This window comes from Colius striatus, chromosome 1 (genome assembly GCF_028858725.1).
Source record: "Colius striatus isolate bColStr4 chromosome 1, bColStr4.1.hap1, whole genome shotgun sequence".
NCBI lineage: Eukaryota > Metazoa > Chordata > Aves > Coliiformes > Coliidae > Colius > Colius striatus.
Window position 1 is genome coordinate 79,623,400 of NC_084759.1, and position 14,953 is coordinate 79,638,352.

The 14,953-nt window shown below is 41.3% G+C and overlaps 1 protein-coding gene across 1 annotated transcript in view; it reads right to left on the reverse strand.

The window, feature by feature from the left end:
* The window catches only part of MAP3K15 (mitogen-activated protein kinase kinase kinase 15), an 87,384-nt gene that overhangs the window by 3,520 nt on the left and 68,911 nt on the right, over nucleotides 1-14,953 (reverse strand). Inside the window, exons 17-24 of the mRNA XM_061988580.1 lie at nucleotides 14,303-14,433; nucleotides 13,934-14,039; nucleotides 10,276-10,433; nucleotides 6,468-6,651; nucleotides 3,935-4,112; nucleotides 3,028-3,202; nucleotides 1,224-1,409; nucleotides 814-919 (exon numbers count right to left, since the gene is read on the reverse strand). Of these exons, the coding sequence (XP_061844564.1) occupies nucleotides 814-919; nucleotides 1,224-1,409; nucleotides 3,028-3,202; nucleotides 3,935-4,112; nucleotides 6,468-6,651; nucleotides 10,276-10,433; nucleotides 13,934-14,039; nucleotides 14,303-14,433 (1,224 nt within the window). The remainder of the gene's footprint in view (nucleotides 1-813; nucleotides 920-1,223; nucleotides 1,410-3,027; nucleotides 3,203-3,934; nucleotides 4,113-6,467; nucleotides 6,652-10,275; nucleotides 10,434-13,933; nucleotides 14,040-14,302; nucleotides 14,434-14,953) is intronic.

Genomic DNA, 14,953 nt, shown 5'->3' on the forward strand with positions numbered 1-14,953 from the left:
AGAGTTTATAAAGCCTTTCACTTCTCCAGGGAGCATTTCTAATCCTAGTTGTCTCAGAACTTGCTGCAGGTAGCCACTCTTCCCACCAAGCAACAGCTGCTGTTTTTCTCCTGCAAACAAACTCCAAAAAACTTGGGCCAATCTGGCTCGGAAACCAATGGACTTGGACTGCAAAGACTCACCATAAACTGAATGCTCTCGGCACATTCTTTCTCATATGGAAGGGGTACTCAGCACTTCAAAGAGTTACAAAACTACTTGCAGATTTCCAACTTAGACTTGTACCTAGAGAGTTCTTAATAATTTATCCTCCTCGGTGGTGGTGATTTTTCCTACTATTACTAGAGGCTAATATCATACTAGTGCTCCTATTAATGCACACTCCCTTCTCTGCATCTGTTCAACAGCTGAGTAATCATTCAGCAGAACACTTAACCAGACCTGAGCAGTGTTATCCACCTTGGATGTCATTAAGATGATGTACAGAGTCATTTCCTTTCTCACTCAAAAAGCTCCAGCTTGGACTGAATTTAATTTGCCTTTTTATTTGTCCTGGTTGGACCACACTGGTGCAGAAGCACCGTTTATCTCTTCATTACGTGCTTTGTACTGCTAGTACAGCGTTAATCCTCCAGATCAACACCTCCTTCTGTACCACATTCTGACCCTATGCCTTTGATGTAGTGGGGCATGGGATGCAGTCAATGGCATGCTGACAAATTAAACATCTAAACTGTTTCTCTTTGATATGCAAACAGTGGTTTTTTTTAAGAAAAAGAAAAAAGCAGCTTATTTCCAGCTGCTTTGATTTACCTGGAATAAGGATAGTGACAGCTGCTTGGACTGCACGGCGAATGATGTTATCCATTGCAAACATCCAGTGGGGCCTTATTAAATGATTTCTTAATACTTTGTTCACCTACAGATAAGTAAAAGTAGCAGCAAATGTTTGCTTCCACCTTTGAAAAGAGAATTTTGTTTTTCTATAGCCAGAGGAAGTTTGATAAAGTAACAACTGCACGAGTCACTAAACCCCTCCCACCTTTACACAACAGGTGTGCCAGTTTTAGACTGGAGCTTTCAAATCATACCCACACTGTGACATTCAAGCTCCTCTACATTACAAGGAGGAGGAGTGAGGAAGAATGGGGAAGCTGCAGACCCCTGAGGTCAGCTCTGTCCAGGAAGAATTCTTCTCCCCCTGCGCTAGGCAGGGGACTCACCGCATCCTGAAAGCCAAACAGCACCAGATGAATCTGATTGATGGAAGTGCTGTCAAAGTCCAAATCCATTTTCAATTTGGATATGGTAGAGGCCATCACTCTCTGCTCAGGTGAGCGGATGAAGTCCCTTAAAATCCCAATAATTTGCTTGATGTGGGCAACTGAAAGTTGCAGTTCTTCAGAGCTCTGGAGAAAACATAATGAATAGATATCAAGTAAATCCCAGAGTCATCAAACGTCTAATTAGTAGCATCAGTATTTTTAGGGTTCTAAATTCCAGCTCTGCCCATGTATATTTCACTCTGATGCCCAGAAATGAAATAACTTTTTGTTTCTTCAGAGCCTTTGTTTTCTATCTTTTTTTAACTAAGTTTTTTAATGGTAATTCCTATTTAATAAAAGAAAAAAACCCAAACTTATATCTACTGCTACAGTGGCTGTCACAAAGGAAAGAGGGTCCAGATGATAGCTACACATTTCTACAGTGCACAGCAGAGGGCAGCTCTGCTCCTTAAAAAGTGCAGAGTGAGTTGATGAGAGACCCAAATATTTCCCATACTATCCTTTCAATAAACTGCATCTGGGCTTAGGCTAAATGCATATTTTTTCTCCTAAGGAAATCAAATGTCTGTATAATTAGCTATAGGTCAGAACAAGGTCTAAGATTACAGAGTGACAGGACTCAAGTGTTCATTCCATGATTTGCGGTCCATAACCCCACAGTTAAAGCCATCCAAGTGCCTGGGAGGACAATGATCTGTATCATTAATAGGTAAAGGGAGAAGCGTGACAAACTATGGAATGGAGATAAATAATCCTTCTTTATCCTGGAAACTGTGCTGAGCCTTGGTTATGTCACACAGTAGCTGTGGTCCTCCACAAGGCTATAAACTGGTTTGCAGTTTATGCTCAGAGCAGAAATTTACCACAGCTGCTTCCCCAGTCTGAGGCTATGGGCCTTTCTCTTGGGCCTGCAAAGCTCTGCAGGAGCAACCCCCTGGCTCTAGGCTAAGCCAGAAGGTACTTTGGAGAGGAAGTGGGTGCTGGGGAGAAACTGAGGTCGGTGCTGCATGGAGCCAGCGGGCCAGGCTGTGCCAGTGACAATGCTGCAAGTGCCTGTGTGCCAAAAGTGCCAGCTGGCCAGGGCTGCCACAAGGAAGGGTCAGCAGGCGCTCTCTCCTTAACAAGAATGCAGCCCAGGAGAAAAAGCATGGCCTCAATAAGCACAGATAACATCAGCAGCACATCAGAAGGAGACATCATGAAGAAAACAGCATGTTGGCATCACTTGGCTGGGGGTTAGCCAAGCAGAGGATTTTTCTTGCTCCTCTTTATAGTCACTAACTTGTCCCACTCAACCCATCCCTCTGCAGAAAGTCTACCTTAGCTTTTTTAAGGCTCGTGTACTGTGTTCTTGGCACACAGTTTATGAATTTAAAATTGTTCATTGGTTCTCTCTCCTTAAAGCAAATAATACCTATTGCTACCTGGTGTTCCACTTCAATGTCCTTAAAAGCCAAAGGAAAAGACAACAAAACCACCCAATGCACCAACCTGAGAGCCTCAGTCCTACAGCAAATGTCCCAAACCACTTTCCCCCCAAAAAACCAAGAGCCCAGCAGCAGGCCAAAGGTTATTTGCCATCCATTCGGACAGCAGCAAACACCGATATAAGTCTCAGAGATTAAGGACATTCAGAGGGAGCAATCCAAGCACCTTTGCTTATTAGTTTTCAGAAAAGGAATTCTACTACCTACCTTGTTTTCCTTTTGACATGGGGAAAGCAGAGGCAAAGTGAAGTTACCTGTGCGATACAGTCCTGCAAATTGGAAGCGACTTTATTCTGCTCTTCCTTCAGGATTTTATAGAGGATCGCTCGGCGCTCACTGTCCTTCCGCAGCAGGAACAGACCGGAGTCCTTATCCTCGAAGGAAGGGCAGGTGCTCCTGTCCTCAGAGGCTGAGCCCTCATCAGGCACACTGCCCCGGCCACCGGGCCCCACGCAAAGAGAGACCGCAGCGTTAAAACACAGCAGTACCGTCAGAAGCCAGCAGGGACACTTCAATGTTGGGTTCAAAGGTGTGCTGTGTTAAACTACCGCAGGGGATTGATCAGCCTTTAGCTCAGAATTACTTAAACACTAATTCTGAGAAAGAAAATGGCTCAGACCCTCAGCTGGCATAAACCTCACTGAAGGCAAAAGCACAAGGCTGCCCTCATCCTGCTGAGAAGCTGGCATCCATGTCACCCAGCACTGCTTCAGCTTTGGGGAGGAAAGCTGAAAAATCTGGATTGAGACAGATAACTATTCACTTTTTCTGGCCCTACACTGTAACATTTTGCATCGTGCTCTCTTGATCAGCAGAACTATCTTTCTGCTGCTCCTTTCCCACATTTTTTTCATGGAAGGGTCAGCTCTTCTGCCTACTCCTGAATCTATATCCACTGAGTCAATGACTGACATTTATTCATGAGGGAGGGAGGGGAAAGTATATGAATAGGCAGAAACCTTAAGGAAAATGAATCATTTTTCATTGCTTAAATATAGACAATATTTAAACAACTGGTAACTTGCCCATACACCTCACTTGCTGTTTCACACACCTGGTAATCTAGTCACTATGTGAAAAAAATTGCCCTCAGATGAAATATATTGTGAATTAAATCCACATAATCCCTAACAGTTGTCAAGGAAAAAGTAAATGCTTTACCTTAGTAAATGGGAAATGGGATGTTTTGTCTGAATCTCTGAAATGGATCTCTTTGGCCTTTCAAAAAACATGTCATGCTGTACATCAGAGTCTGGCGACACGGAGCCGTGCTCACTGCTGCTACTGCCAGCCTGCTCTCCGTGGATCAGCAGCGGGAGGGATGTGTTACGGTTGTAATCTGGGAACAGACATTGTAAAACATGGAAGAGAACTAGGCAGGAAAGGGCAGTATGCTCAAAACAGCCCTGATCATCTGCAGCCCTAGCAAGACCCCATTTTGCAAGACAGCTGAGGGAGAGGTAACCTTCTTGACAGAAAGCAGCAATACAACTCAAAATCCTTATACTCATAAAAGGTGTGAATGAGTTAACTGCTGAACCCAAAGCAGAGCACATAGATACTCACATGAAATGCCATTTTGTTACCTTCTCTTGCACACACACACAAATACACACATACACACACTTCTCCCTGGTGCTGGTCTCACAAGGTGATACAGCTGGTTAAAAAGCCTGAATCCCCAATATGTTATTATCAGCTGCTCCAGAGAGCAGTCTGCTACCTGCCTCCCTCTCCTCTGCCTGACTCTGCTCCCTCTCCAGCACCTGAAGCACTTGCCTCGCTCACGTGTCCCCTTGCCCTCATTAAAGACTCACTCTTTTAACACCAATTCATCTGGAAAGTAGGAAGAAATGAAAAAATAATTGAGAGCTTGCTATAATCCCCATTGCCAGTTTGTAGATGTGGGATAGGAAAGGTAAAGAAGTTTTGTCAACTCAGAATGCACACATCCATGGAGCTAAAATAGCACAAAAGCTTTTGATGCTTGTCGCTAGAAATTATGTGGAGGTAAGGGGAGACTTAAAACTTGTTCAGAAAGCTATGACATTCTCCACGGTACGTGACTGATGTTCAAACAGCCACAGAAATGAAACAATACATGTCACCTTGAGAGACATAGTTGGAGACATCTCAGCAGTACAGAAAATTGAAAGTTGCTGTCCCAAGAGTAAGGGCTGAGATTTGCTCCGAGTCGCCTTTATGATTGGAAAGAAAAAAGGGACAGAGACAGGATGGAAAGATGGGGACAAAACTGTGGAAACTGAGGGAAATGGTTGAGGGAGAAGACAAAGCAAACTGTGTCAGCTGCTGGGCTGGTTTTGGGGCCTTACACTCCCAAACTCCCCTTGGAGATGGCTGTGGCAGCCAGCACAGCTTTCCTCAGCTCCAGCAGAGCAAAGCAGCCGTGTTGCCTTTCCCTCCCCTCACCCAATAAATAGTTCTCATAGCATTTGCCTGCTCTGCTTGTGTCCATAGACAGCACTGAGCTTGCTTCTTGCTGCAGCTCAGTGCCTGACCCTGCAGCACCAGATGTGAAGGAGCTCCATAACTTCATCAATTAGTGGGAAAAGAGAAGAAAGGAGGAAGGCAGGAGGCAGGGAGTGTTGCTTCTAGGGTGGCTCACAAGGCAAGTTGGACTTGGTGATCTTAAAGGTCTTTTCTAACTGTAATAACTCTGTGAATTTTTCCAGCAAAACACCTTCAGGCAAGGGCTGAAAAGGCCACAGGAGAAGATGGCTGCAGTGGGGCAGAAGGGTACAGCCTGCCAACTACTCCTGACTGCCACCACCCTGGCTGAGCCCTGTAAGCTCTCTCTCCCGTTACCCCAGTGAGAATCCCAGAGGCTGCAGTTTTCAGAGTCCCTGAGAACTAGTGATGATGCCCATTTCCTTGCTGAAACCAATCCAGCTGGATGTTATACATCCTCTGCTATGTTTCCTCCTTGCAATTTCATTCTTTGAAATGTTTGTTGTGGAGGGAGGAAAAAGTCCAAAAAGGGAAGCAATTCAATTTGTATTCGGAGTGTGTGCATGCATGTGTGCAGAATAGGGGAAAACACAGAAAGACCAACAATTTTGCCTGGTTTTAGACAGTTCCTTCAAACACCAATGATTTATTTAGCAGGTCTATGTTAAGATTTATTATCTTACCACCGAGGAAGTGGCCGATATGTTGAGGAGGTGGGGAAGAAAATGCTAGGCAGATAAAACAACCTGCTAAACGGTTACTTCAACACCTATGTGTCAGATTTCCAAGTTACATATCAAGTAGACCCACGTAGACTCAAACACTTAATAGACTCACATTTTCAGGTGCCAAACATCTACTCTGTAAAACTCAGATTTCTGAAGTGTATAGAATTGTGAATCTAAAATACAGAATTGCTTTGGAAACTCTTCAACAAATGCCATTTCTCTAAATTTAATTTACTATATAGGAGGCATTTATTTCTGAGGAGAAGAAAAACGAGGTCGAGAGGCTTCAGCAAGCAAAACACAAAATAAGCAAGAAGACATATTTTATAGGAATTGTTAAATATGTCTCATTATAAATCACAGCCATTTTTGACAGTTGGATCTCGCCTGCTTTCCTGACACAAGCAATGTCCTTTGTAAAAGACAGTGTTTAATGACTCCAATATTTTATATAACACTTGATGATGTTGACTTGGATTAGGCTGATAATTGCTTACCTGAAGGCTTGAATGCAATTCTGCTTTTCTTGCCCTTGTTCAGTTGTTTCAAGAAGGAGTCTCGGAGCAAATCAGATGCTGTAACACGTTTACTAGGATCGGGTTCAAAGCAGAGCAAAATAAAGGCCCTTGTTTCAGCAGACAGTGATTCTGGAATTTCAGGATGAATCTTGAACATCCCAACCTGTGAGGAAAAGACAAACAAAAATTATTTTTACTTCAAGGACACCACAGGCCAAACCTTTCTTATAGTATGATTTCTCATACTGTCGCCGAGTCTTGTGGAAAAGGAGTAATCCGGGTACCCATATGAAGCAGTGAAGTGACAACAAGGTCCCAATCCTGTTCTACTTCATTGCAAACATGCTTTGAATATCCATGTGGTATTACAAATGTTGAGGTATGGATGTATCCAATCCTTTACCTTCAGGCAATCTTGGAATCTGGACATTATCCACGTCAAGTGCTTTGAATGCTTCTTCATCTACCAGTCACAGATCCCTCCAGCTGTTGCATACACTTCCCATTAACCCTGGCCAGTACCATGACTCTCAGCTGCTGACTCCTTCAGCACATTTATGCCCAGAACAGGAATAACTTCCTCCTCTAGCACTGACTGCCTGGGGCCTTCACCTGTTCTGCTCCCACCGCTGCCAAATTTCCTTGTATGAATGCTCACAGTGACCTTGGCAGACCTTGCTCTTACCCCCGGCACTCGGGCCAGATGTCTTCCTTGGCCTTTCAGTGCTATTTAATGGCAAATCACATGATGTCCAAAGATTTAACAAAACCTTCCCCACTCTTTCTTTAAGTAATGAAAAACGTGCTTCTACAGGTTGCTCCCTCCAGCTTCCACAGGTTTTGCAGCTCTTTCACTGCCTTCATATTCTGTAATGCCAATCTGGCATAAATGATTTGAAATGAGAGTGGTATAACACCTGTGTACACTGTATGGCATGTACCTAGCAAGATTATGGCTTGTAGCCTCAGCATCTTTACATGAGACAGGCTCTGGAGAATATGCAGAAAGATATGGGCCACAAGGGAGATAGTAGTCCATCAGTGTCTGCTGCTTACTAAAATGAAGAGTTGTTTAAATAATCTCATTATACAGCTGCATGAACACACTGTGGCACCATTAGGCACTCACAATAGTGGTTCTGCTTCAATGAAAACTGTAGCAAAAAATGCTGAGCAGTTGTGCTTCTGGTCGAATGAGAGTGCAGAATATAAAATGCTCTTAATGCTTTAAGGGCCTTTAAACTATGACTCTAAGCACATTCAAAAACATTTTTAATATATGCAACTTGCTAACCTCTACAAAATTGATGTATTTAATAAGAAAATGAATAAATAAATACATAAATTGATGTGTCCTGTACAGAAGGCATTTACCTTGTATGATGGAGCATCTTTATCTGATTTATAAAGCCCTATGGACAATTTGAACAGTGCTTCAAATGCACTGGGGTCTATAGTTTCACCACTTCAAAAGCAGCAGCCCGGCAAGATGATTGCCTTGGAGCACAAAGAGTAAGACAGCCACCTACTTGCTGTGCTCTGACAACTGCTCTTGACATGTCCATCTCCGTGGTTGGCCTGCTCCTCCCTCTGCAGCCTGGAGACAGGCTGACACAGCCAGCTTCAGCCCAGACAGTGTCACAAGCTGAGAGCACTGTGGTGCCAGGATACCAGGAGCAGGAAATTGGAATGTGTGTCTCTGATTTTATCTTTATCTCTGTGGCTCAAGGGGAGTGAGTTTTGTCACAGGCAGCCGGAAGCTCTAGGGCAGCTTTAATTTACTTTATCTCCATTAAATGTCATTTGTTTGCACTCCTTTCACACAGAACCAGATGCACACATGTTAACACTCAGAGATGAAACACCACATAGTGTACACTCAGCCAGGAATTATGTCATGCTCTTTGGTCATTTGCAGTATCTATAGTGACTGGACAGCCAGACTTGGATCTTCCCTCTCCTTACCTGCCCTGTGCATGACAGAGTGCACATGTGTGGAGGTGGGGACCTCAAAAGTTTGATATCCAAAGTTTTCCAGTCTTCTTTTTACACACCTGGCCAGTTGGCCTACCTCATTCCTGGTTGCAAACCTAGCTTCCAGCTTGCTTACTTTTATTACACAGCAACAAGAAACCACAGTTTGCAATACATGGTGCCCAGCAAGGTGCAGTTCCAACAAGGTCCCAGCAAAGCCAGGAAACAGAAAGCAAAAACCAGTGCCTGACTGTAGCACATTAACACAGTCTGCAATGCTAAACACTACCATATCCTTGAAGAAAGAAGAGCAAGAAATGTGTTTTTAAAAATGACCATTCTGTGACTTTAGAAGACAATTCTGTGGCCTGGAAGTGCTTATGAGCAGGATGTGGGGACATGCACAGTGCTGCCAGAGTTCAACTCGTGAGCCTGCACAGAGCGTATCTAGCACCAAGAACTGAACCAGTGCTTCCTGGCAGTTCGACACACTGTGCTAAAAAATAAGACATGGAACTCACTGAACAGTTCAATGATGTGCTAGATACACAAGACAAAAAGGCATCTGCCAACAGAATCATATCTGACTACATGTGATGTGGAAAAAAGTCTCTTTCCACAGTTCCCTCAGGAAAGCTTTAGTGAACCAAACCATGCTCGCCCAGGCAGCTTCTTTTGCGGTAGTGTCACAAGTTGACAGCATCAAGGTGACATGTTATACTGTTAAAATTAATACAACAAAACCCATAACCATCCCTTTCTCTGCCTTTTAGCTGTGGTGCTTGAGAAGACTCATGTTGTCTGTGTATGAGCCATGGCATTATGTGCTATAATGAACTGCAGCCCAGCTTGCCACACTTATTGCTAAAGATCTGATTTTGCTACCATGCTTGCATTAGTAATTATACTAATGCTCACACAGCGACTTTCAACAACATATACAAATGAATTAACAATGCTGATATTTTAAAGCAGCTCACTAGGTTGAGGATGTGATATTTTCTCCATTATAAGAATCTGAAGCCTAAGTTAAAACTGAAGCACTTTACTAAAAGTCTACTGCAAGCCAGTGGAAGAACCAAAAATTTTTAGGCTGCATATCTGACACATTATCACATCACAGCTTTTACACTATTGTTAGTTTTAGAGTTAGAACAAGTAACTTTTTTTTCAAATGCATTTACTATCAAAACTATTTTAAGCAGTCTCTTCTCAAGTGTTAATTTGTGCATTGGAAAACAGAAACAAAGTACTAGAGGCAACAGTTTACCATGGAGGTAGCTTTGATCCCAAGCACTTACTTAGGATGTAAAATACAGAGTATTTTACTTCTTCCATATATGTCATAAAGTTAGTCCTCCACCTTCTTCCACCATAGCTTCCCACAAAGTTGCAGAGGCTAAGCCTTTGTAAAATGAGGCACACAGATCCCCTGGGACGAAGGCTCATGGAAAAAAAGACTTAAAGGAGTAAAAATAACTTGTTTGTTATCACTGGAGGGACAGGTTGCCAAGAAGGAAATAATAAACCAAGAGCAGGAGATAATAGAAGCAAGAGGGTAGAGAATAGTTTTTGTAAGTCTCCACTCATTTTTCAGGTTGCTGCTCTGAGTTACATTCTATTTCCAGCACAAAAAATAAATGACTACCACCTAGAGCAGAGAAGGGTCATTCAGTGAGAATTAAGAACACAGATCAGACTGCAGCTTTGTGCAAAGACACCCATATAACAAAAGCTTACTACCAATTAATAGTAAAAAATTAAGTTACTATTTGAAAATTCATAAACTCCATAGCAAAACAGCTGGACTTACTTTAAACATTGCTGCTTGAGGCTCCCCTAGCTCATGAAATGGAGGCTTGCCTGTTGCCATCTCAATAATAGTACAGCCTAATGACCAGATATCAGCTGGTGCACCGTACCCACGTGGTCCTTTATCAATGATTTCTGGAGCCATGTACTGCAAGGTTCCTAGTCGGGGCAAAAAGAATAGTCCTGTTATAGTCTTTATTCTTATTAAAGGGAATTAACATACTGCCAAGCAACACAAAACTTTTCAAAGGCAATCTGTACAGTCAAAATATTTGATTTCCATATTGACACTGTAAACTACACTGACATTTATGGTTAAACCTTTTTTTTCCCCTATAAACTGCCTTTTTTACCCCCGTTCTCATTCAAGGCTTCAAACTGCTGAAAGTATATTCACCACATAATCCAAATGCTTCTTCCTCTAGATGTAAAATGGTATCAAACAGTTTTTGCAGACAATAAGTAGTAAAGGCTTTGCATGTAACAGGTGATGAAAACCTGCAAAGTGACCATTTAAAAGAATCAGAAGAAAAATGTTTCATATGTTTACCCCTATAATGAGATGACTAGTGACAGAGAATTTCAAAAGTCAGTTTGAAAAGGAGCTATTTTTAAAATACAAGATAACACAGATAATTACGGGTTTGGTTTTTTAAAATGTCAAGTTTACACAAAAAATACCAGGGTTGTAATCAAGGTAATCAATTACATGACAGCTGAAAAAATAAGGGAACCCATCATAAATTGCAGTTCCAGGAAGTCTTTTGGATGTGCTTGGGATTTCTGACATTCAGGGTTAGTAAAAGAAAAAAGTAGATCTACTGAAACTTCTAAAGCTATGTATGTTGGCAAAATAAGATCCTGTCTAAGCCAACAGTTGGTTCTTAACAGGTGAATCTGAATGTCTGTTTGCCCGTAGACAACCTGACTGTAATACTATTTATAATACTCATAAACAAAAAGAACTGGGAAAATGAAATAAAAGGTGGTCAATTTGGAATCACTGATATTGAATCATATACTGACATGGCTAACAAGAGTTTTTCACAGGAAGACTGTCCACACCACCAACAGAAACCTGTACATGTTCGGTGTTCCAAAGAGTAGAGTACTTTCTCCACATGAATTCTTAACCAGTTCTGTTATGACATCTTTCAATTAAATTAATTTTCTTCTTAAGAAGACAGTAAAATTACGCTGTGGTAAAGCTGTGAACTATTAAGAAAAGGACATCTGTTGAAGATAAAAGGGACTGGATACTATTATGTTAATTAATTGTGACTGTTGTAGAACACAAGTTCAAGCCACAGCTTTGCCCTCAGGCTGTGTGTTTTGAATGGAGGGATGTAATGTTTAAACCACTACAAGTCTGATTCTTCAATCATGCGATTGCATTACATGGTACCTAAAATCCAGAGTTTCCTTCTGAGTTAAAGAACAAAACAAAGTGCAAGAGACCTTTTTTAAGAACCTCTTGCCTATAGCTACCTGCTTACTCATTTTAAATCCAAAATAAGAACTTTACTGAAATATTTATTCTCATGGTAAATTACACCTCTGAGGCACAAACAGGCCTGCAAATCTCCTTTTATTACAGAATGGTGACTTTTCTTCAGATATCATTTCTCCATATATCATTTCTCCTTACATCATCTTTAATAACAATCAGGTGCTAAAAATCATAGAATCATAGAATGGTAGGGGTTGGAAGGGACCTTTAGAGATCATCTAGTCCAATCCCCCTGCAGAAGCAGGTCCCCCTAGATCAGGCCGCATAGGAACGCGTCCAGGTGGGTCTTGAAGACCTCCAAGGAAGGAGACTCCACAACCCCTCTGGGCAGCCTGTGCCAGGGTTCCATCACCCTCACAGTGAAATAGTTTTTTCTTAGATTTAGGTGGAGCTTTTTGTGTTCCAGCTTCATTCCATTACCCCCTGTCCTGTTGCTAGACACCATCAAAAAAAGGGATGTCTTAACCTCCTGACATCCACTGTTCAGACATTCAGATATCCAGAAGATTGGCCAGGAGGATTGTAAATATGCTCAAGTGACCTACAGCTGGAGTGTTGAAAAACACATATTTCAATGATGCTACTTGTTGCTTAGCCCCGTGTGCCTGGCAAGTAGAACATCCTTGTGTGGATAACACAGGCCTGTGATGGACTCAGAGGCATCTATCAGACATTCTTGACACTCCTGCCTTGCTGTGGGAAGGATCAAAGCACAGTGGAAATTTACACCTAAAAGCCAGTCCCTGGTTTATAGGAGAAAAGCAGAAGATTCAAAGTCTGCTTTTCTGCTCTGCTGCTGGCAGGACTGACCTCCACGGTGCTGCGTCCCTGCTTGCCTGCCTCTGCCCGGGTGCAGTTTTAGAGAGCCCCTGGATCGTGAGGTAACGAGAATAAATCTGCTCTTGGCATCCATGGTTCTGTGATTGTTCCTCCATCCTGCCTGTGTCAGCTTACACATTAACCAAAGAATGCATTTTTAATACTAAACTGGGCAAACAGTATTTTTTTTTCTTCCCTTTAAAGGACTTCTAATTGAAACAAATTTTATTCTAACTAAAATCTTTATAGCTTCAGAGGAAGTAGACCATTTTCAAAACTGCAGCTGATGAAATGTTGATCTTGTGAGATATTGATGTGGTATCATCACATATGATATATGTGATATATCATACGCTGTGTTCAGATCATTATGTAATATAGAACCAGTTTCCTGTTCCTAAGCATTGCTAGTAATGAGTAAAAACAGCTTACAAAGGTAAGTTATTTCAGAACCTTAACAATTTTCTTTTCATGGCTTTCTTTGTAAGAAAGCTGGAGGAAGTGCAGACTCTGATGACATGTAATGGGAAGCCTTGATTATCACTTAAATAGAGGTAGTTGTCTTCTGTCTTCCCCACAACTGATGGCTGTGTCCGTGTAACATTTCCTTAAGCTGCAGGCCAGTATGAAGCTTGTGATCTGTGATATCAGCCTATGCACGTGGTAATATAACAAGGGAAAACAACATGTTACCCATATCTCCACTGATAAAAGAACTGAGTAATTATGTGACACATAGATTCATTTTTTAATGTGGAGTTTCAGCTGTTACTTAGCAATTTTTGTTTTCCTTGAATATTGCAGGTTTTTACTACCTTGGTGTGTAAAAAAGCTCTTCTCTAACATACCAGCCTAGTATTTTCTTGTGAACCGTTCTTTTTACTGTTGATAACACCAAGTTAGGCAGTCAGTTGAGTTTTATAATTAATGCTTTGAAACTGAAAGCATTTATAACTTTGTGTTTGGTTTCCTGCACTTTTAGACATGCCTCAACACATGCATCTGTTACTACTATCAAGATTATTAAATGAAAAACTTGCTGTATATGTTTCCAGGTGTAATTGCAAGAAATCAATTGCTACTGAGTGAAAAGCACTTAAAAAAATTATTACCCCATCACAATGCTTTTTTTAAATGTAAAATGAAAGAAAATTCCATGATAACAAAATGAAGAAGAAAGAGAGCAAAGCTGTGTTTATAGTGACTACACTCCCATTCACCCATCCCTGAAAACAAGAGACCCAACTGTGTTTACATCACAAATCCAAAGAGCCTTGTGGCTCTAAAGCTATCATCACAACACTTATAAACTCTGCTCATTTAGTCTTACCTGTAAATGTTTCTGTGCATGGATTGATTCCTGCCAATCGTTTGGAAGTACCAAAGTCAGATATTTTTACAACGCCACTATAGGTGTTCACCAAAACATTATCCCCCTGTGGTTTGGATTAGAGACACAGAGTAAGAAGACAGATTCCAAATCCCAGTCTCAATACTCCTTCAAGTTGGTGGTTACTTTGTAATATTTCTTTCTAGAAAGGAATCTTCCTGGAGGCACCAAGAAGAGGTTGCTTTATTCTTTCCTTTTGTTTTACACTCCTATGAAATCTTCTCAAAAATTCTATTTCAGGTTTGAGTAAAACTGAAGTAAATAAGACAAAAAGCAAATAACACAAGACACATTTAAAGGAAAAATTACCTTTATATCTCTGTGTACAATCTGGTTCTCATGAAGATACTTAAGGCCTTCCAGAACCTGCTTGGTGTAAAATTTAATTGTAGGTTCTTTCATTGGGCCCCACTTAGATCTTAGAAGAGCCGAGAGGCTGCCTACAAGAGTTAAGAAAGTGTATTAAGATACCAAAATCCTCAAATTAACATGAAACATTTAAGTCCAGATTAAGCCTTTGCTTAGTATCCTAATACAAGAGAAATGCCCTACCTATAATTAGGCAAAAATCTTCCTACATCTCTCAAAACAAAAATTTGATGCTGCTTTTGAGTGATTATTTCAGAGTGTCTCAGCTTTCTAGAAAAGTCACAGGAATCAAAAAATTAAACAACTCCCTTATGTTGAATGTCCCAGATGTATTTAATTTCATTTTCAATGTTTGTGTCTGGACCTTCCCTAGAAGACCTGAACTTTTTTCCAGGTTTTCTTGTTTGTTTTTATTTTGCAAATTATATTCATACAAGAATTCAACACTCATCCTGATACATCCCTGACAGCGAAGAGCAAATAGAATAAGGCAGGTGGAAATATAACCTAAAGAGGATATAGAGGGACTTCACATCTTAAAAAAATCGATAGAGGGGTAAAAGCAGAAATGATGAGCAAGGGAAGCATATA